The 23,138-nt window shown below is 36.2% G+C and overlaps 1 protein-coding gene across 4 annotated transcripts in view; it reads left to right on the forward strand.

Moving 5' to 3' along the window:
• LOC145666659 (uncharacterized) overlaps positions 1-21,167 on the forward strand; it is a 79,151-nt gene extending 57,984 nt beyond the window's left edge. For 3 of the 4 annotated variants that reach the window (XM_081734116.1, XM_081734117.1, XM_081734118.1), the window contains exon 11: positions 20,674-21,165. In XM_081734116.1, the coding sequence (XP_081590242.1) occupies positions 20,674-21,018 (345 nt within the window). In that variant the 3' untranslated portion in view covers positions 21,019-21,165. Of the gene's footprint in view, positions 1-20,673 lie in introns of all 4 variants that reach the window. The other variant, XM_081734119.1, reaches the window with a different exon arrangement.
• Positions 21,168-23,138: the final 1,971 nt, after the last annotated feature.

Here is a 23,138-nt window from a genome sequence, read left to right on the forward strand (position 1 = left end):
CTTCTTGCCTTGATGCATATAAATGTCGTGTTTTGAACATGGGCGGATTTAGAGATTGTCTGCTGTGGCGGCAGATCTTCCGGGGATTTGGAATACCCCTCAGTCGAGTGGGGATCTCTGAGTTTTCCCGCAGGAAATTGTTAATATAGAAACCTGTTTTTGAGAGTTTTCATGTATAATTCTCTATAATACAATATAAGAGAATATTTTTTGACATTTTTTTTTCTTCGCAAAATTCTTGGCGGGGAATCAGTCTCTCCATGTCCGCCCCCGTAACTACAGAGAAGCTCTCCGATGATTTTTAGTCATTATGTAAATAGAAACGCGATCTTTTAGGCAATATACCCTCACTGTATTTCAATATTTATATATCCGGTATGTCGAGTCAAAATCGTAATAAAACATACCGCCTCTGCTTTTTTTCCCACTTCGAACACTGCACAAACGAGGAAAATTAAAAATCATGTAAAACTATAGATTTAGTTTGTTTTCATTAATGTAGGAAAATTAACAGAAAGTGAGTAGGTACCGGCAAATAGAGAGAAGAATCAGACATGCAATTGCTTACTAAATTTTATAGGTCTGCGTGATAATGATGTTAATATGAAAAGCAAGGATTATAGTTTTGAAAATATAATAAATATTGGAAATAAAAATGTAATTTCTCATTTTGTAGTTTGGTAGGGTTCAATTCTGAATAACCATCCGAGCGCATAGAGAAAATGTTCCAGTTTGTCATAAGAAGACTAGCAGCTTGTGTCCAACGTAATATTCTAAAGTAAAATGTATTAAATTTGATTTATTGTCTACACTACTTTATTGTTTTACTCTGGGTCAACAGAGTTCGTAAAAAATTACAAATCAATGATGATTTAAAAGTTGATAGAACATTTTAAACTAAATATAAACGCCAGTATGCCTAAAAATGTATGCTTTATGGTGTTATCACCAAGACGAAATGATACAGCCATTATTTCAGATATCGGCTACCGCCAAGCTACTGCAGGCCATATGTCATAGGGGTATTAGGTAATAAATTAGTTTAACAGGATTATATTGAGATCCAATAAGCAATAATAAGGTAAACTGAAAAGAGTTATTGTGGTAGAGGAGTCATAATTTAAGTTGTCTGTTAACGAAAATCAGACATTGAATGTACTCCAGAGGAGAAACATTGACGATCTCCGTCAATTTCGTCCCTGGGTTTTTATAGCAAGACAAAGGAAAAATATCATGTGTAGAAAGATTCAACTGGATTATCGTTAATATCTTTTCCTTTCCATGTCTGAGTGTTCTGTCACAAAAATAAGTTCTAGCCTATATCTAGAATAGTTAATCGGGGCCACTAGCTGTGAAACAGCGATAAAACAGTTCTTTTCCCCTGTAGTATATCTGTATTCCTATAATTAGAAAGAGTTGAATTTTAGGAAACCAGAATTGAAAGATGGATTGAGAATTACGAGAATTATTATAACATCTATAGAAGAGCTTAATAATTATGAGTTTATTTCATAGGTATTCATTTGCACATGTCAATTAATAATCCTTCGATATAATCACTCTTATTTCCAATAGTGAAGAATCTCCTATCAAAAGGTGGTAAGGGATAGCATGTACTGTACATGGCCAGAAAATTCTAATAAGTGGCAAAACAGTGACATCAACCTCCCAGATTGAAATGATCATTATCAGGGCCCGGATCTTGTTGACAAGTCAACTTTTTTCTGTTACGCATAGGACAAGGCAACTTCAAATAAAAACGTTATCCTTCAACTCAAGGTTCTAAAAGTAGGGGAAGTGCGCACAGTACCGGACACCTAAGGTTTTTTCGAATCCACGAGGTAAGTAAGAGGTACATCATGAAAGTAATGCAACCATATTAAAGTTGGATATTTATTATAAGAGGTGACATAAAAGAAACTACAACAATGGAGAGCATATATTTTTAAAATGAAAATGAAAATCAGGTTCAAATTCACACACACACAAAAACGTTACCCAGTACCGGACACAACATAAAATACATCGTTTCCTTTTATATGTAACGAATAGAATGATATATAAAAGTAAAAAAAGCGTCTGAAGGTACTTCTATAAATATTTAAGTAAATAAAACACATCTCCTGTTATCGTTGCAGATACAACAATAATACAAGCAAAGAAATGTGAAGCCAATATCCAAGAACTGAACTAGGAGTGTGAAAATGTGAATTAATCCTACCTCACCTGAACATAAACAAGCACTAAACGAATTTGCACCGATCACATATCTAATAGTCAAGATTCTTGTCCATGCAACATGAGTCCATTTGTTACACAAGATACACTGCACCCACTCTTCGTCCACTGTTTGAGAACAAATGATGCATTCAGTGATTATGGCATTTGATCCACTGCTGCACTTATCTGTGTCACCGGTGTCAAAATTCAGTTTTTTCTTATTGTCTTCTTACTTTTCTTTGCACCTGTCTGTTCGCTTTCATTAGCTACCTTTTCGTTGAGTTGTCTTCGTCTACTTGAAACTACATGCTCTTCAGTTTCGTTTCGTCTATCATCTCTTCTAATGTTTTCCTGTATGGAGTTGATGTTAGAATTTGGCTGGTTTCACTTCTGTTTCTTCTCATTGTTAACATGCTATTTGTTTCGCTTGTGACTGAGTAGATCTCTTGAGCTATTGTCTGAAATTGTCTTGAAGTTGACGGCATACTAGGATCGAATGAAGACCTTTCTTGAGCTGAGCGAGAAATCGTGCTAACAGAACTGTGTTTCACACCCTGTGAAGTAGGTAAAGTTGTTTCTGAAGTTGTTTCTGGAATAGGAGAAGGTGACTTTCGGAGATTGGCATCTGGATCGACAGAAAAATGAGCTGATGGAAGGAAATCCAAGTCAGTAAAGACATTCCTATTCAAAGGATAAAGTCCGGTGCAGCTAAAAGCTGACCTTGCTCAATCCATTCTGCAACTGGCGTAAACGATGTGTTTACTAAACCAGCCACGTCTTTCACTGAAATTTTCAAGGGAGCATATTTTCTAATCCATACAGAACAAGCCTCGTGGTAGGCTGCTTTAAACAGTTTCATTATAGCTCGATCTAACGGCTGTAATCTGTGCGTCGTGTGAGGGGGTAGACTAATCATATGAACGTTGTTCTCTTTAGCATACAAAACAACCAGAAGGTCTTTGTGTGAAGCGTGTCCGTCAACAATTAGTGGGACGGGGTCTTCCTTTGTTGGCTTCACGCGAGCAACAAACATTTCAAGATATTTCCGGAAACCCACAGCTTTCATCCATCCACTTTCCTCAGCAATGAAAACACTATTCGTTGGCGCATCTTCCTTCAGTTCCTCAGATATCCTTTTCCGCGGAAAGACAAACAACGGAAGAAGAAACAAATCACTAGTTGCATTAATCGTGAATAGTTCTGTGGTGTTTCTGCCTGAAGTAATTTTTCCGACCTGTTTCTTTCCTATCTGCGACAGAACTTTTGTTGCCAGTCTTATCACAGTTAATATATTAGAAGGAATTAAAGCTGCACTTTGCAAGTAACACTTCACCTTTGTTAAAAAAATAAATCAACGTGCGTTTTACTGAACCCCACTGCTCTCTGCATACTCGTCGACTGTGGAATACGCAACGACAGTTCAAGCTGACGTTTCATGTAGTAGAACTTCTGTCTAGCACATTTTTTGTCTTTATTAAACTGATGATTAATTTTGAGGTGCTCTGCTAAACCGAAAACAAATTTCAAAAACTTATTTTTGCTCATTGATAGCAATTGGTTGTCCAAGTCCTTTAGATGATTAACAAGCTGCGTCTCCTTTTCTTCTGAAAATGTTGTATCAAAACGGCCCATTTGAGGAGTCATTTCTATTGTGTTTCCAATTTTCAAGTCTTTCACTCTAACCCCTAAAGTGCTCTTAGGTACCAGAAAGTTACGTGCTGCCAGCCTCAGACTCATTTTGCCAATCCATGACTGCTTGCGCTGCCTTACTCATATCCTCTTCCACCCACTTCCCCTTTTTCTTGCTTGCCATCTTGCCTGAAAAAAAAACAAGAACGAGAAATGCTACTGTTATAAAATTTCCGTAAGGACGACATTGTGTCCTTGTCCGATACTGGGAACATACATGCTGTCCGGTACTGGGAAATTAACATGTTGACATACAATGCCGGATCACGTAGTAACACTTTCCGTAATTCAATATTTATTAGCATACTTGGGTGCGTCACACAATAAGAGAAGTGATATATGTAACAAAATGTTCACGTACTTACCCGTACAGTCGACACAGTAGACAAAACTTAACACACAGCACCAACGTACACAGCAATTCAGCTACATACGCCAATATCTCGCTCCACACTGGCCTGATACAAGTCACAACTTGGTCACCTACACCTTGACCTTACACAATGGTGATGATAACCGGTACACGTCTGTCATCTATTGGATACGAACTCTACTACTACTGTCCGGTACTGGGTAACGTCCGGTACTGTGCGCACTTCCCCTATATTGTTTTAGGGTCAACTTTTGGTCACTTTTTGCCGTTTTGAAGTTTCAGGTCATTTTTTAATATTTTAAGGTAACTTTCAGGTCATTTATGGTCTTTTTCGTCTTTTTCTTCTATATAAGGAAATCTTAAAATGAGCACTGTTCACGGATTTGAAAAATACGAAGTTATCTCTTTTCCTGGTTCCTGATTATTGGGGTGGAAAACCGCATTCCTAAGAAGCTAATGAACACTAAGCTGTAGCTGGTTGACTAGGGGTAGAGGTTGGTCGGTGGCCAAACAGATGGTTTTAGATCATTGACCACATAGGATGTGATTACGTGAATAACTAACAATGGATTAGAAGACGTACAAAGATTTTAAACGGGGTTTTTATCTATTATTCTCATGTATACAGTCTACACTTGCGAACTTCTATTGTTTAAGTGTGTTTCCTAGTTACAAATCGGGAGTGAATTGACGCTTTCAGTACGTACAATGCCGTACAATGGACTGATCCATAGACTGCAACTATCCGAAACAAAACTTTTGAGAATGAGTCAGAAATGGTAATTAAAATCTAATAGATGTTCAAAAATGACAATGTTTAACGAAATAAACGTTTTAAAAAAAAACAAATTTTAGGGTCAATTTTTGTGAATTTTAGGGTCATTTTAGAGGAATTTTAGTGTCATTTTATAGGTCACTTTTTAGGAAATTTTAGGTCAACAAGATCCGGGCCCTGATCATTATCAATAAGATATGACTGTTGACTATAACTCGTAATAATATCAGCAACGCTAAATTATGAACAGTTACTAGCAGACCCGTATTAAGGGTGGAGCAATTGCTCCAGGCTCCGTAATTAAAGAGGTCCGAGGATTTTCAAAAATTACTGAAAACATATTTTCAAACCCCAAGAAAACTCGCGCATACGGTGTTTATTCACCGCAAAGCCCATATGGCACGAGTCAGGATTAAGCGAGGGGCCCCATATTCGAAAGTGAGCGCTCTACCAGTAAGCCATTGTGACCTTCTCTACTTACTAGTAATGACATGTTTTACAAAACTACTAAACCTTGTTACTCCTTATCAACGTGCAAAATTTCTTATTTGTAGTTAGTCGTGAAAATAGTCTGGGAAAAGATAGCGTAAAGATATACTACAGTTCAACTTAATATGAATTGTTAGTTAAAACCAAACAAATAACTAAACTTTATGAGCTAAACATAGTTCACCTGAAATTTGTATGACAACCGAATGAGGTAACTCGTAAGTTATTACTGAAATATTAATATAAGTTTAGAAATAAAGTTATTATTCTAGGTGTACTTTAGAACCGTAATGACTCACTGCGCTACAACGGCTTTAGCCTTTGCAGAATGCAATAGTGCGCGAATTCTCGCAATCTATCTCAATCTTGTCAATTCTCAAACTCCTCCCTGCACCGAAGCCAATTTCTCGAACACACAAAATCGCCTTCTTTCCCAGGATAGTTGACTTCCATGCATTCACGTAACGGTTATTTAAATACTCTTTATGCAATATCTACATTGCATCTCCGTGTATAGCAACATTTCCTTTACTTTGTAGTGTAAGGTAAAGTTTTCTGTTTTATCTCCTGAATCAAAGAAAAATGCTTCACCCAGCTTGAATCAGTATACATTGTTGAATAAATTTAAAACTAATTATGACCTACTTTGAAAATTTATTGTATTTTCGAGATTTTTTAGGAAAAGAATCGATGTCGTAAGTACTAAAAGAATGAATGTGATGGCTAAAGGTAACGTTACTTTGCCGAAACTGTATCACAAGTTATTATTAATTACTATATAATTCATGTTTTGATCAGATTTTATTTATTAAGCACTGAATATAATGCGAATACGTGATAAATTTAAGAATTTTTAACCAAATATTTGTATCGTTATTGATTTAATTTACTTTGATTTCTGTTACATTGTATTGAAATATTATATTACTGTATTTTTAATCTATATTATAAAATTGAAAGTCACTATGTTTGTGACTCTTAATCTCTTGAACAACCCGACCGATCTTGATCAAATTCTCAACGCAGATAAGGTTCGGGTCTGGATGACTTTTATCATTTCATTTGACGGTGTAGCGTAGGGGAGGAGGAGATATACAAAAATCAATATGTATAAAAATAAAAGTGACTATGTTTGTGACTTAATACACATCACTCTTGAATCATTCGACCGATATGAATCAAATTTTCAACATGATGCAGTTCAGGCCTGGGATGTTTTTTATCATTTCACTTTGAAGATGCAACTTACGGGAGGGGGAGGGAGGAAGCAGATATATAAAAATAAATAAACCTTAATAACTCTTGAACATCACGACCAATCTCGATCAAAACTTTACATAGATGAGGTTCGGACCTGGGATAATTTTTATTATATCACTTTGACGGTGCAACTTAGAGGAGGGGATATACTATTAGAAAATGAAAAAGAAACTGATTGTCTTTGATTTAATAACTCTTGAATCACCCGACCGATCTCGATCAAATTTTCAACATAGGAGAGGTTTGGATCTGAGAGGTTTTTATTATATCACTTTGAAGGTGCATCTTAGAGGAGGGAGAAATGGAAGATATTTAAAAATGATCAAAAATGACCGTTGTCGAGTCTATAGTTTTCGGGGTCGCTGAGAAGAACAGTGACACTTCCGGTACTGTTTAAATTCAAATTCAACGCCGTAACTTGGGGGAGAGGGAGGGAATATATATATATATATATATATATATATATATATATATATATATATATATATATATATATATATATATATAGGGATGGCCAATTCCGGAATTTTTACTTTCCGGAATCCGGAAAGTAAAATCGGAAAATTCCGGAATTCGGAAAAATTCCGGATTTCGGAAAAATTCCGGATTTCGGAAAAATTCCGGAATTCGGAAAAATTCCGGAATTCGGAAAAATTCCGGAATTCGGAAAAATTCCGGAATTCAGAAAAATTCCGGATTTCGGAAAAAATATTTTTTCTCTTTGTAATCCTAAGAATTTTGTTCAAATGCAAACGAACAAATTTCCTTTTTGTAATCCTAAGAATGTAGGATGCATTTTAAGCTGAAACTTACATCCTAAAGTATACACTACTCAATCTTCCCATGGTTAATGAGATGTAGTCCAAAAGTACGATGTACTCCTAATATTTAATTTTTGTTTTACTGTGATATTGTCCAGAGGTAACACATATATCACACTGAGATAAACAACTTGACATAATGAAGATGTTATCATACGTAGTTTTCCAGAAAATCGTGAGAAACGAATTTTTATGAAGTTAAAATATGCGTCGCTTGTTGCCAGTGTGATGCAATTGATAACTTTTATGCTGGAATAGTCTTATTATTATTATTATTATTATTATTATTATTATTATTATTATTATTATTATTATTATTATTATTATTATTAATAATAATAATAATAATAATAATAATAATCGTTTATGTACTGTAAAAGAAAAATATGAACCGTTAAGTAGTAGCTTTTATCTGTTGTTTTTTGATATCTTCTAACAGTAATAACAAACTGCTTGTAAATACGCAATGATTATCAAGGACAATGGCATATTAATGTAAGAACTACTCTGCAGACTAGCAATAAACAATAAACAATAACAGATAAACAATAGTTGCAAAAAAAAAGTAACTAACTTGGGCATGTCAGAATGTTCGCGAGAATATAGGGACGCATTGAGACTCTAGCAAAGAGCGTTGTGTTATTATTACTCAAAGGGCCGTACGATGGAGGCATTAACACTAATATTAATGGCACTAATGAGCACTTACTTGCTCTAACGGTTAATCTCATTTTTGAGATGATTCTTAGAAGTGGGCGTGTTGGCATGCAGTTAGAAGACTTATATCCATTATTTAAAAAGCACACGTTATCTGTGGAGTACTAACGATTTGCGTCACTATCGAACACTAACATAGCACTAGCGATGTTTAAAGTCGAAATTGGAGTCTGACATAAGTGGCTTGTCAACTTCACGGACATTATATTTTCCTTGAATACGAGAATTTTGCGCCCGGGAAATTTGCGCCCTACCACAAAAATAGGAAAAATTGCGCTCGCAATATATTTGCACTGGGATGTTAGCGCCCTACAATTCAACTTATTTTTGTATTGTGTAAAGTAACTTCCACTCACATTTGAACTAGGCTTGCCTCTCATCGTCTCAGTGAGTTACTCCATCCGTTATAATATTCCGAACAAATGAAAAAAAAATACAATTTTAGTTCACTAAAGGCCAATCCATACAAATCCATATATTACTGTATTTTTAATCTATATTATAAAATTGAAAGTCACTATGTTTGTGACTCTTAATCTCTTGAACAACCCGACCGATCTTGATCAAATTCTCAACGCAGATAAGGTTCGGGTCTGGATGACTTTTATCATTTCATTTGACGGTGTAGCGTAGGGGAGGAGGAGATATACAAAAATCAATATGTATAAAAATAAAAGTGACTATGTTTGTGACTTAATACACATTACTCTTGAATCATTCGACCGATATGAATCAAATTTTCAACATGATGCAGTTCAGGCCTGGGATGTTTTTTATCATTTCACTTTGAAGATGCAACTTACGGGAGGGGGAGGGAGGAAGCAGATATATAAAAATAAATAAACCTTAATAACTCTTGAACATCACGACCAATCTCGATCAAAACTTTACATAGATGAGGTTCGGACCTGGGATAATTTTTATTATATCACTTTGACGGTGCAACTTAGAGGAGGGGATATACTATTAGAAAATGAAAAAGAAACTGATTGTCTTTGATTTAATAACTCTTGAATCACCCGACCGATCTCGATCAAATTTTCAACATAGGAGAGGTTTGGATCTGAGAGGTTTTTATTATATCACTTTGAAGGTGCATCTTAGAGGAGGGAGAAATGGAAGATATTTAAAAATGATCAAAAATGACCGTTGTCGAGTCTATAGTTTTCGGGGTCGCTGAGAAGAACAGTGACACTTCCGGTACTGTTTAAATTCAAATTCAACGCCGTAACTTGGGGGAGAGGGAGGGAATATATATATATATATATATATATATATATATATATTAGGGATGGCCAATTCCGGAATTTTTACTTTCCGGAATCCGGAAAGTAAAATCGGAAATTCCGGAATTCGGAAAAATTCCGGAATTCAGAAAAATTCCGGATTTCGGAAAAATTCCGGAATTCGGAAAAATTCCGGATTTCGGAAAAATTCCGGAATTCAGAAAAATTCCGGATTCGGAAAAATTCCGGATTTCGGAAAAAATATTTTTTCTCTTTGTAATCCTAAGAATTTTGTTCAAATGCAAACGAACAAATTTCCTTTTTGTAATCCTAAGAATGTAGGATGCATTTTAAGCTGAAACTTACATCCTAAAGTATACACTACTCAATCTTCCCATGGTTAATGAGATGTAGTCCAAAAGTACGATGTACTCCTAATATTTAATTTTTGTTTTACTGTGATATTGTCCAGAGGTAACACATATATCACACTGAGATAAACAACTTGACATAATGAAGATGTTATCATACGTAGTTTTCCAGAAAATCGTGAGAAACGAATTTTTATGAAGTTAAAATATGCGTCGCTTGTTGCCAGTGTGATGCAATTGATAACTTTTATGCTGGAATAGTCTTATTATTATTATTATTATTATTATTATTATTATTATTATTATTATTATTATTATTATTATTATTATTAATAATAATAATAATAATAATAATAATAATAATAATAATAATAATAATAATAATTATCGTTTATGTACTGTAAAAGAAAAATATGAACCGTTAAGTAGTAGATTTTATCTGTTGTTTTTTGATATCTTCTAACAGTAATAACAAACTGCTTGTAAATACGCAATGATTATCAAGGACAATGGCATATTAATGTAAGAACTACTCTGCAGACTAGCAATAAACAATAAACAATAACAGATAAACAATAGTTGCAAAAAAAAAGTAACTAACTTGGGCATGTCAGAATGTTCGCGAGAATATAGGGACGCATTGAGACTCTAGCAAAGAGCGTTGTGTTATTATTACTCAAAGGGCCGTACGATGAAGGCATTAACACTAATATTAATGGCACTAATGAGCACTTACTTGCTCTAACGGTTAATCTCATTTTTGAGATGATTCTTAGAAGTGGGCGTGTTGGCATGCAGTTAGAAGACTTATATCCATTATTTAAAAAGCACACGTTATCTGTGGAGTACTAACGATTTGCGTCACTATCGAACACTAACATAGCACTAGCGATGTTTAAAGTCGAAATTGGAGTCTGACATAAGTGGCTTGTCAACTTCACGGACATTATATTTTCCTTGAATACGAGAATTTTGCGCCCGGGAAATTTGCGCCCTACCACAAAAATAGGAAAAAATGCGCTCGCAATATATTTGCACTGGGATGTTAGCGCCCTACAATTCAACTTATTTTTGTATTGTGTAAAGTAACTTCCACTCACATTTGAACTAGGCTTGCCTCTCATCGTCTCAGTGAGTTACTCCATCCGTTATAATATTCCGAACAAATGAAAAAAAATACAATTTTAGTTCACTAAAGGCCAATCCATACAAATATTTGGTCTAGGAATTAATTCGTGCGGGTGGACAAGAGATGGCGCAACGAACGGAGCGTCCCACAGTTCCGTGTATCCACACATGTGTTGCAAACCCCTGTCATCGCGTATCGTTCGTAGTATAGGGCAGTGGATTAAAGCGTCAACAACACCAGTTTGTAGTTAAGTGAACATGGCGCAATTTGTGCCTGATAAAGTGTTTTTGCGGGGTGTCCTGCTGCATTACTTTAACATGCAGAAAAGTGCGACTGAAAGTCATCGTATTTTGGTGGAAGTGTATGATGACCATGCTCTAGCTGAGCGAACGTGTCAGAAGTGGTTTGCACGGTTTAGAAGTGGTGATTTCGGCTTGGCAGACCAAGAGCGAGCTGGACAGCCAAAAAAATTTCAAGACGAAGAATTGACAGCATTGCTCGAGCAGGATTCGTGTCAAACGCAGGAACAACTTGCAGCAGCATTAGGCGTTGATCAAACAACAGTCTCCAAACGCTTGAAAGGCATGGGAATGATTCAAAAGATGTCACATTGGGTTCCACATGAATTGAAAGACAGAGACGTTGAAAGACGAAAAACCATTTGCGAATTGCTGCTTCAACGACAGAGCAGAAAGGGGTTTCTGCATCGAATTATTACGGCTGATGAGAAGTGGATCCATTACGAGAACCCTAAACAAAAAAAGGCCTGGGTGAAACCAGGTGAACCAGGTCCATCACAACCAAAACGAGATATTCACTGTGCAAAGGTTATGCTGTGCATATGGCGGGATATGAAAGGTGTGGTGTACTATGAGCTGCTGCAACCGGGTGAAACTATGAATGGAGAACGTTATCGACGACAATTAATGCGTTTGAAGCAAGTTCTGGCCAGAACACGACCAGAATGGGAGAACAGACATGATAAACTTATTGTTCAACATGATAACGCTCGCCCACATGTCGCAAAACCGGTCAAAACCTATTTAGAAAATGTCGGATGGGAAGTTTTACCCCACCCGCCGTATTCACCAGACGTTGCTCCTTCGGACTACTACTTGTTCGATTGCATGAACAACGATTTGATTGGACAGCGGTTTACTTCTTCAGAAGATATCGAAACATGGGTCTCTGACTGGGTCGCTTCCAAGGATGAGGACTTCTTTCGCCACGGAATCCGTACATTGCCTGACAGATGGGCGAAAGTGGTGGCTAGCGATGGACAATATTTTTCTTAAGGTATTTATGTATTTTGTGTTTGTACTACAGCTTCAATGTGTGCGTACCAACCGCACGAATTAATTCCTAGACCAAATACAATTTTTCATTATACTACAAAATTTACAATAAAAGTATAAATGACTGATATATAATTATTTATTAATATAATCAAAGAGTATAATTTAATCTACAAAAGGCTGTTTGGTTCTACCCAGATATCTCTGTTCACAATCCTTGCGAGTTGTTTGGCTTTTCAGGACACAAAATATAGAAAAGAAAATGTAAAGTGAATGTAAAATCAGTTCAGTAATATTATCAAGAAAACTATGTACAGTGTGTTTACTTGCTGGAATTACACTTCAAACACACAATTGCGTTCAGTCGTTCTTTCAGAAAAAATGTTCCGGGGGCACACTTAGTATTCCGGAGGGGGGTCACTGCTGGTACTATTCTATTTATTATTATATTATAGACGTATTATTTTGGGCGCCTACGAGGGGGCACTCTGAGAGCTCTGGGGAGGCCAGTGTTCCCTCAAAATCATCTCTGGAAGAAGCAGTGATTGCGTTGATCCGTTGTGTTCTTTTGGCTTATATTGAAGTTTATTCTCCCCTTATATAGCCACAATGAAAATAAATCACAAATGGCATGGTTGTGGGGGGAGGATTGTTTATGCTGTAATGTCAGCCCCTCCGAGCAAATGCGTAAGCTCCAATAGGTTCTTTTATTTCGCAGGGCTCAAACTTCCCGGTGGAGGCACATCGCAGGCGCAATTTTCCCTGTTCTTGAGGTAGGGCGCAAATTTCCCAGACGCAAAATTCTCGACACCGTTCGAATGACCTCGGAAGACTATATCTTTTTCAATACTTTTTAATATTTTTTTACTCGAGATTTCTTCATAGCTTCTTATTAAAATACTTACTAATATATCCTCATTTTATTGTCCTAACCAATCAATATGGGTATGTTGTCAGTAAAATATTTAGATTGATCGAGCCTCTGGTGTGTAACCACAGTATTTCATATCATCCCTCCATTAGAAATCTTGGCTAAACGAACCAATATATGTTGCCAATAAAATAGTTTAGAATGATTGAGCCCCTGGAAATAACCACAGTATTTCCTATTACTACATTCTAGCTACGTGCCTGACTCAGCTAATTCTCTACATTCTTTACCAAGCACACATTTTCTAAAGCGGAAAATGCTCTCTAAATACCTAAGCTCATTATTTTCAGCAGATGCACAAATTGGGTAACATTCTATCTACATGAATGTTATATAGCCTATGTCGATTACTGGAAACTGCTTCTCGCTATCTATTACCATATTTACTATATAATGATTAACGTTAAAACCGGAAATGGTTGATTTGTACCGCTTCCGGTTTGAATATTACATTCATCAGGGAACTCGATTCTTAACTATTGACTCTGTACATCGTGGACAAAATTGATGGTAATCCATCAGATAGTTCTTGAGACTGTTTGTTTCACTGACGGACAGAATGAATATATGGCTATAGAGTTTTGATAAACCAAATTCGTTAATGAGTGATGATGGAACAAATATAAGAAAGGGAACCAAGAGTAGGCCTACCACCGGAAAAATTTTCGAACACAAAATTAGCCATCGAAAACCCACATGTCCTGGGTTAGAATACCAAAGATGAAAACTCTACCACTGAGTCATCAATCACCCGCTTATTAGTTTTATTAATTATTATATTAATATAAATTAATGAATGCCTGCTTATGTTAATTATTGAACAATTACATTGTATACTTCGTAAAGTCAAAAATTGTAAATTTGTATTTACTGTACATACAGTGAGCGCAGAAAGTGTTCGTACACCTATGCTATTGAAACGAGAATGCCTGCGAAAAAGAAACAGAAAATTTAAGAAGTGTAATAACACACACAATATGAATAATGAAAACTAAGCTTTATGAATATATCAATAAAGAACCACAAAGACAAGTTTAATGGTCAGAAAGTAAATAAATTCCGTAGAAAGTGTATAGAGTAGACGCAAAAAGAGATCGTACACCTGACGTACGAATACGAAACAAAGATACCACAACTGGGGTTCACTAGTAGGGGAAGGGAGGGTAAGTTGACGATAGTAAGCTTCTATGCATGTTTTGTCAGCCTTGTGTTGATGAAATGTTTCGATTTTATGTTCACGGCAATTATTAGACTTTCGTTTTACTCTGTTAATTGTTTGATGGTTTTAAATTCAAAAGCTACGATGATATTTCACTTTTATTGACCCCATATCATTTTCGTCATCTTACCCTCCTATGCGGGTAAGATGACTTCCATAGGTGGGTAAGATGACGAGACAAAAAGCGAGAACAGGACTGGACTAATTATTGTATTTCAAACGCAGTATTTTGCAGAATACACAAATAATAACATGAATAGAAGAATATGAACACAAGCGCAATGTGATTTCAAGCACAAAAGTCACAGATGTATGCTTTGAATTTTGCTTCTGTTACAGACAATTCAGTACAAGCAACATGGGCCCAATTCTGACACACATTACAAGCGAACCACGTTTCACTTTTAGCATATTCATTACATACTACGCACACTCCTTCCCCCAAAACATCGGAATCGTCGTCTTCGTCCATGTAAGTCACTGATATAAAAGAGTCAGAGGAGTCGACTGAATACATGTCTTCTTTGTATACTACGGAGATTTGTCTTTTCGTTTCCGTGTTCCTTTTTTCTGGGTACGCATATCTTCTTTTGTTTTCTTTTTGGCTTATTTCCCGGCTTTCCTTTCTTTCAGAGTTCTTTTGACAGGACTGCTGGTGATAAGCAACAAAGGCAGCTTCTTTCGCTGTTTCCTTCCTTCGTTAACTGCTTTAGGAAGAAGGGGTAGACCATTGTATGATTTCGCATTTGAGGGTCCAGGGTCTGCATGAGATGGTTCGGGTTCAAAAATGGAAGAATCGGGTTCTGCAAGTTTTGATGCAGGTTCAGAGTGTATTTGGTTAAATTGCGCAAAGGAAGCAGACAATTTTGGAATAGAAGGTTTAGGTACTGATACAGATGATGCAGATGCTGAGTTAGACATTGTAGTTGTTGAATGTTCCGTGGCATTTATTTCAGTTCCTGTGGTCGCTGTAACTTCAGGAACATATTGGTTTTTGGTTGTCAATGATGGCTTGAAATCAGAATCACTGAAAATCTGAAAATTTAATGGCACTAACCCTGTAGCACGGAAACCCTTTACTGCGTGACTGATCGTGGCCACCCTACTATATGCCACATTGAATGGCAGCAAAATTCTTTATGCTGATTCTCTCACCTGGAGGAGCCATCAAGTAGTCATCACAAGCACGGCTATATGCAGTTTTCAATGGACCATACAGAGCAACATCCAAAGGCTGCATCCGGTGGCTTGTGTGCGGAGGAAATCCTAAAAGGCTAATATGATTTTCTCTGCACACGTTAACTGCCTGTAAGGTAATATGGAATGGGACTCATTCCAGATACCAGCAGAGTCAGGAGGAGCATTGTTCAAAAAGTGTTCCTGCATACGCACTTTGGGGAAAATAAAGAATGGTGAGTCGTAGTTGCCAACAGCACTAAAACGACAACCCACACTTACATTCACACCTCTTTCAGCAGAAGAAACTTTAATTACTCTTCGATTTCCTTTTGAACTTAATACGTTTGGAGTTTTCGTGGGTACAGTTGAACAGCCCGCTTTATCCATGTTAAAAAATCTGATAAGATTCAAAGTGTTTCTTATTTAAAACATCTTTATAGACATTAAAGAATGATTCAACTTTTTTTTGTGTGTGTTGAAAGCAGCTAGCCTCCCTGCAGATGTAGTTCCGCTTTTCGCAGAGAGTAATGAAATTTATTCATAAAGGTCTTGATGAAGTCCTTGCTGTCCTTCTTCTTTTCTTGGTTGAATCGGTGAGGAATCTTCATAGTCTCAACATAGTCATAAACCATTCTTCCAAATTGCTCCCTTGTTAGGCTCACGCAGCTCGGGCAAGATGACGAATTCGCCATCTTGTCCGCTTATTTGATTCGTCATCTTACGCGAAACAGCCATTTTTTATTGCAAAAGAGACAAATCTGTCATCAAGTTATTTCTGAGTTACATTGAGCTATTGATGTAATTAATATACTACACTGTTTCGAAAAAACAGAAATCATGTCCTGGGGACTTACCACAATAGCTTCAGACGTTATTTTCTGACACCGGAATTTTACAACGAACCGACGTGCAAACAGTCAAACCACTCCTGGTCAACTGGAACACGGCCGATTGGAATAGTTTCTATCTGCCAACACGTGTGGCACTAGTGCCTTCTGAACCGCATGAAGGCTGTGTTGCCATATCACTTCAGGAATCTGAAATTGACAATTCGTCATCTTAAACACCTCGTCAACTTACCCTCCTTTCCCCTATTCACCTGAGTATACACCTCTGTATAGCTTGAGGAATAACAGAATGAGTTTAGTTGTGAATAGGAGTGAAAAAACTGCACGGTGGGCTGTCAAAATGGGAAGCAACCGAACAGAAACAAATGAGGAGACAAGAAAAGTAATTATTAAATTGCATAAGAAAGGTACGTATTTGAGAAAGATAGCAAACCTTGCAGACAGGCCTCGTTCAACAGTACAAACAATAATTGCGATGTATAATGTTTCTATCACTGTGCGAAAAAAAAAAACAAAAAAAACTCGAAGACCAAGAGTGTTGAGTGAACAAGATAAACGTTATATTATTAGGGAAAGAAAAAAGGTTCCGAAAAGTAGTGCTGTGCAATTGGCAACGGATCTGGAAACACGCGGTGTTAAAGTATCAGCCAGTACAGTGCGGAATATTTGCAGGGTATCATGGTCGGATAGCCAGGAAAATGTTATGGGTGAACAAGACAAATCGTATAAAGAGACTAAAGTTTGAAAAAGAGTATAAAGATAAGGGATCAAGCTTCTTTCTGAAATAGGGTCATATTTACGGACGAAAGTAAATTTAATCTTATCGAATCCAATGGGAGGCGTATGGTATGGCGCAAGGTGAATACAGAGATGAATCCTCAAAATCTCGTCCCTAAAGTAAGACACGGAGGAGGGTCCGTGCTCGTCTGGGGTTGTATGAGTGCCTCAGGAGTGGGTCGTCTCCACTTTATCGATGGAGTGATGATCCACAAAGTGTATATTAACATATCAAAGGAAAATCTCCATAATAGTGCGCAGAAAACAATTTATTGTTCAGCAAGGCAACAACTCCAAACATACAGCGGAAAATACTCGATTGTGGCTACTCTATAATACCTTGAAACAGCTTCGCACACCTCCCCAATCCCCAGACATGAACCCCATAGAACATCAATGGTCTGTTCTGGAGACAAGAATCAGAAGGCACAGCTTTTCTACTAAAGAAGGCCTGAGAAAAGCTATTCAAGAAGAATGGAACATAATCAGTCCCGAAGCTACAGAACTACGAACTACTACAGGTGAAATCAATGCCACGAAGACTACAGACAATCATAAACGCACAGGGTAATCCCACAAAATATTAAATAACGTAATATACTTTATAAGCATTAATTCAAGCATAAAGGTATGGTGACTTTTTGCGTTTACAAAAAAGGAATTCTCTCTTTCTTCTGAACAAAACAGTAATTGTCTTTGTTTGGCCTTTCTCTTGTATATAGAAATAAAATGTATGAATGTGTAGTCTTAATTCTGGTTATATATATATTTTCCACCTCCCGTTCTCATGCTAGCTGTTTCCAATATAAAGTATGCACGGTGTACGAACACTTTCTGCGCTCACTGTAGGTATGTTGACAATAAGCGAATGTTATTAGAATATTTGTTGAGATTTCTTTTCCTTCACTGCCTTTCGCCTGGTTAAATAGTAGTTTGCAGTGCTTTGGAGCAGCTGCAGGTGGGAACGCGATAATGTTTGAGACATACCGGCGACTTTTTTGTGTGTGAAAATAAGACCTTCCTCATAAAGCAGTAAATAACTGCAGTAGCAATCGTCTACGTAAGTGATAAAGACATATCCAACTACAAGAAACTAATACAGTATACTGCAGTATATATATTCATTATTGTTTTTCTCTTTTAACAGCTACTAGCTAGGGATGGTCAATTCCAGAATTTTTACTTTCCGGAATCCGAAAAGTAAAATCGGAAAAATTCCGAATTTTTTCCGTGTGTCGGAATTTATCTGAATCCCGGAATTTTTCCGAAATCCGGAATTTTTCCGAATTCCGGATTTTTTCCGAATTCCGGATTTTTTCTGAATTCCGGATTTTTCCGAATTCCGGATTTTTTCTGAATTCTGGAATTTTTCCGAAATCGGATTTTTTCCGAATTCCGGAATTTTTTCGAATTCCGGAAAGTAAATTTTCCGATTCCGGAAAACAACATTTCCGGAATCCGGATTCCGGAAAATTTTGGCCATCCCTAATATATATATATATATATATATATATATATATATATATATATATATATATATATATATATATATATATATATATATATAGGGTGGCCCATTTTAATCTTTCCACAGAAATATCTCGAAAACGGTTGAACATAAATGCACTGAACAAAAACTCAAATAGGAAATACCATGGGACAAATCGAATGGTGATGTCGCGGTGTCCCCCAGGGCCGCTCTTCAAAGGGGCCCGGGGCCCAACTTTAAAATTTTGAATGGAAACATGGGCGAATGACACCTTGTTCGATAGATCTTTAAAAACTAAAAAGTGATATAGCAAAATATTTTTCATATCGGTCACCTTATTCAAAATGGCCACCAAATATGTTACCTGTATCAGATAAACGTCCAGTACCACTAATATGAAAGCGGTTGAACATAAATGAACCAAACAAAAACTCAAATAAAAAAGCCATGGAGCAAATCGAATGATGTTGCGGTGCTCTCCAGGGTCGCCTTTCAAGGAAGCCCAGGCCCAACCTAGAAATTTTAAATGAAAATATGGATCAAGTGATACCTCGTTCGATAGATCTTCATACACTAAGCAGCGTTGGGGCAAAAGATATGGGTCATCGTTTTCAAAATGGCCCCCAAGACATTGTGTCTGTATCAGATAAAACGTTCAGTATCACTAATATGAAAACGGTTGAAAATAAATGAACAGGATAAAACTCGTATAGGAAATCACAGAGGGTATTTATCATTCCACTCCTCGAGAATAATCCAACGGAGAAAAAGATTATTAAAGTATAAGTGACATAATGCTAAAGAGGAAATCTAATTGTTAGAAAATTATCTTTCCGATCTCCCTCCGTAAGTGGGTGGAGGAGGAATGAATGATAAAATCTCAAATGAGAACCCCACTTTTACTTGCAATAGGTATGGTTTGTCTGAAACACTTGTATCTACAAGTGACTGGTACTTAAATGAACCAATATTGTGCAGACTACTTTTGAGCAATACCGTCTGTGATTTCCTATAGGAGTTTTATTCTGTTCATCCGTTATTATCTTCAACCGTTTTCATATTAGTGGTACTGGACATTTTATCTGGTACAGGCACCATGTCTTGGTGGTCATTTTAAAAACGGTGGCCCATATGAACAATCTTTTGCCACAACGCTGTTTAGTGTATGAAGTTCTATCGAACGAGGTATCACTTGATGCATATTTTCGCTTAAAATTTCTAAGTTGGGCCTGGCGGCCCTGGAGGGCACCGCAACATCATTCGATTCGCCCCATGGCTTTCCTATTTGAGTTTTTGTTTGGTTCATTTATGTTCAACCGTTTTCATATTAGTGGTACTGGACGTTTATCTGATACAGGTAACATATCTTGGTGACCATTTTGAATACGGTGATCGATATAAAAAAATATTTTGCCACATCGCTTATTAGTTTTTTAAGGTGTATCGAACGAGGTATCACTCGCCCTATATTTCCATTTAAAATTTTAAGGTTGAGCCCCGGGCTCCCCTGAAGAGCGGCCCTGGGAGCACTACGACATCACCATTACCATTCGATTTGTTCCATGATATTTCCTATTTGAGTTTTTGTTTAGTTCATTTATGTTCAACCGTTTTCGAGATATTTCCGTGGTAAGATTAAAATTGGCCACCCTGTATATAAAATTGATCGAAAATGACCGATATCAGACAGCGCTTCAGTAATAGTAAAAAGTGACTGACCAACGGAACATATAACTATTTTTTCTTATTTTAACCCAGTGAAGCGGGTATTTGACGCTAGTTATTCTACATTTTTAAGATATAGGACTGTATATAAATCTCTATACTGATAGCTAACGTTTGGAATGTTAAAATGTATATTACAGGTTACCGATACTAATAAGCTGTTATCTACACCTATGCAAAGGGAAGACGAAACCATTAATACTTGTTCAGCAAGTTATAATGTTGGATGCTGTGAAAACGGAGATACGGAGATGATGAACTCTGCTTCTCAGATACACAAATTTGCCATTAATCATAGTGTGAACACTGAAAACACAGATTTCAGTAAATTGAGCGTAATCACGACGGAAACTACTAAATTGGATGTAGACAATGCAAACGAATATGGATTCATTTTTGGAGTTGCTATTGGCGTTGTAATTGCTTTAATTGTCATTTCATTGTTACACAGATTTCATTTCTTAATGTTACCGAATAACTTATAACTGTAATTTTTCTTTTAAATAAAGTTATTCTTAATTTTTAAAGTTCAATTTTTGGTATTCCATCCTTGTTTTGTTTATTTTATTTCAACTTTTTTTAATTACAAATATCTCTGTGAAAATTATGTGGAATATATAAAAATAGTTCTTGTTTGAAATATAATAAATGAGCGACTATTGTAGTTTATTATTTTCAGAATTTATACTATACCATCAACATCATTATATAGTCATTCAGGAGATGACCGATAGTTGGGGAATACTAACACTTCTAAGCTTAAAATGCTATCAATTCTACCTGGAAGTGAAGAAGTTGGCGTAATCAGTACTAAGTGAAACTGGGGTGTATGGAATGTATATCTGTAAAAGTTTAAAAATTAGTAGAATAATTTGACCAAAAAGGTCTAAGTTTATGAGGTAAGGTTGAGAGATATGTGAGAAGTGAAGGGTCTCTAAAATTTGAGTATGTTTTGTTAAGCTCTTGTTTAGAAGTAAAAGTTGTAAGCACTCATGATGGACAACATACAGCTGAAAGTTGTGCTCATCAGTAGTTGGCTTATCAGTATGCAGTGTTTCTAACTTGCAAAAAATATAGTTAAGTGCAACATATACATTCGGGCTACTTTCGACACTCACATTTGGGGCACTTTCAACAGATGCTCCCCCCCTTTCGTTGTGATTTTTAATAACTACATAGGCATATATCAAAAATACTACATTAGTATTAACATATAGAAAATAAAAATCTGCATTCTTTTTCCATTGCATGAGATGCTCCTAGAATTTGAACAAAATATCAGTATCCTTAGAGGCCGTAAAGAATGCAATGCTACTTGCTACTGCTTCAAGAGCTTTTCAAGTCACTCAGATACATTACGAGACAGGTGAAAGTTAACTGCAAGAACCATTTTGGTGAACATACACCATTTACTGAAGAAGATGAACACGCACTAGAAGAAAAGTTAATTACATTAGACGGGTATGGGTTCATCCAAGAAAATGAGATACGGCACTGTAAAGCGAAAGATAATAGTGCCAAACTTTTAACATATGCACAGAAAAATAGTAAGATAGAAAATCAAAAGGTAGTGACACATAAAAGAATGTACAGACATAAAAATGTTGCAAAACACAGTAACAAAAATTAGAAAAGTCAAAAAGAAAATTATTGTCCTATCTGCCAAGATTAGTTTACGGCAAAAACAATCCCGCTGATTGAGTTCAATGCACAAAATATTAACGAGGACTGTGTTCATCCAGACGATCCCTTCTTTGTGAGTCAACAATATGAAATCTTAGACAAATATGAATACGTTTGCTCTTTCCTGTATATGAAGCTAACACTAATATTTTAATCTTTAACCACATTTTGGGTAACATATGATTAACATAAATTAACAAATACTTTATTATGAAGTAGCCTACAGATTTTTCTGCTCTCTACACTAGCTCACATTTAGTACATTATTTTTTAAAAGAAATTCTTGTTTCATATATTTCTTATAACTGAACGAATTTTGTGATTATTCTTTCCCTCATTTTGTAACTCAGTGACATTTTAAAATATTTTCCGGAGTTGTAAATAAAGGTATTCTACATTCCGAAACTTTTAGATTATCGTGTTTGTTTAAAGTCCATGAACTACTTTACGAACAGTAATGTCCGATGTGGAATTATTAGTGACACTATCATAGTACGTAAGGTTTTAATGTTGATGTTCGTATTACCCCAACAGCCTGTCGGTCTTCCCCATAGAGTTGGGGAAGACCGACACTTCTTCATCGTTCATTTCAATTGTGCCTCCACAGCTATACATTGCTTTTGTGTAACATGTATTGTATCTGTCAACTAGCTGAAATAATATACTTAATCATAGGTTATAATTCGTTTCTTTAATAATTCATTACAATCTTGTAGTAGCGTTAATGTCATTAGGATGTCGATATTGCTCCAAATGACTATAGATATTTTGCAGTATTGGAAACTATAAGAAGCTTCCATGCAGCACAATCTTCAGTTAACATCTTCGTTTTTTCACAAGAATTTTCTGTTTTTATATCGTTGAACAACTATAGTCTATACTGTCCTCCCTCTTTTTCTGCCACTATATCTTCTAAGACATT

Source organism: Thermobia domestica, chromosome 12 (genome assembly GCF_964235325.1).
Source record: "Thermobia domestica chromosome 12, izTheDome1.hap1.1, whole genome shotgun sequence".
NCBI classification, from domain to species: Eukaryota; Metazoa; Arthropoda; class Insecta; order Zygentoma; family Lepismatidae; genus Thermobia; species Thermobia domestica.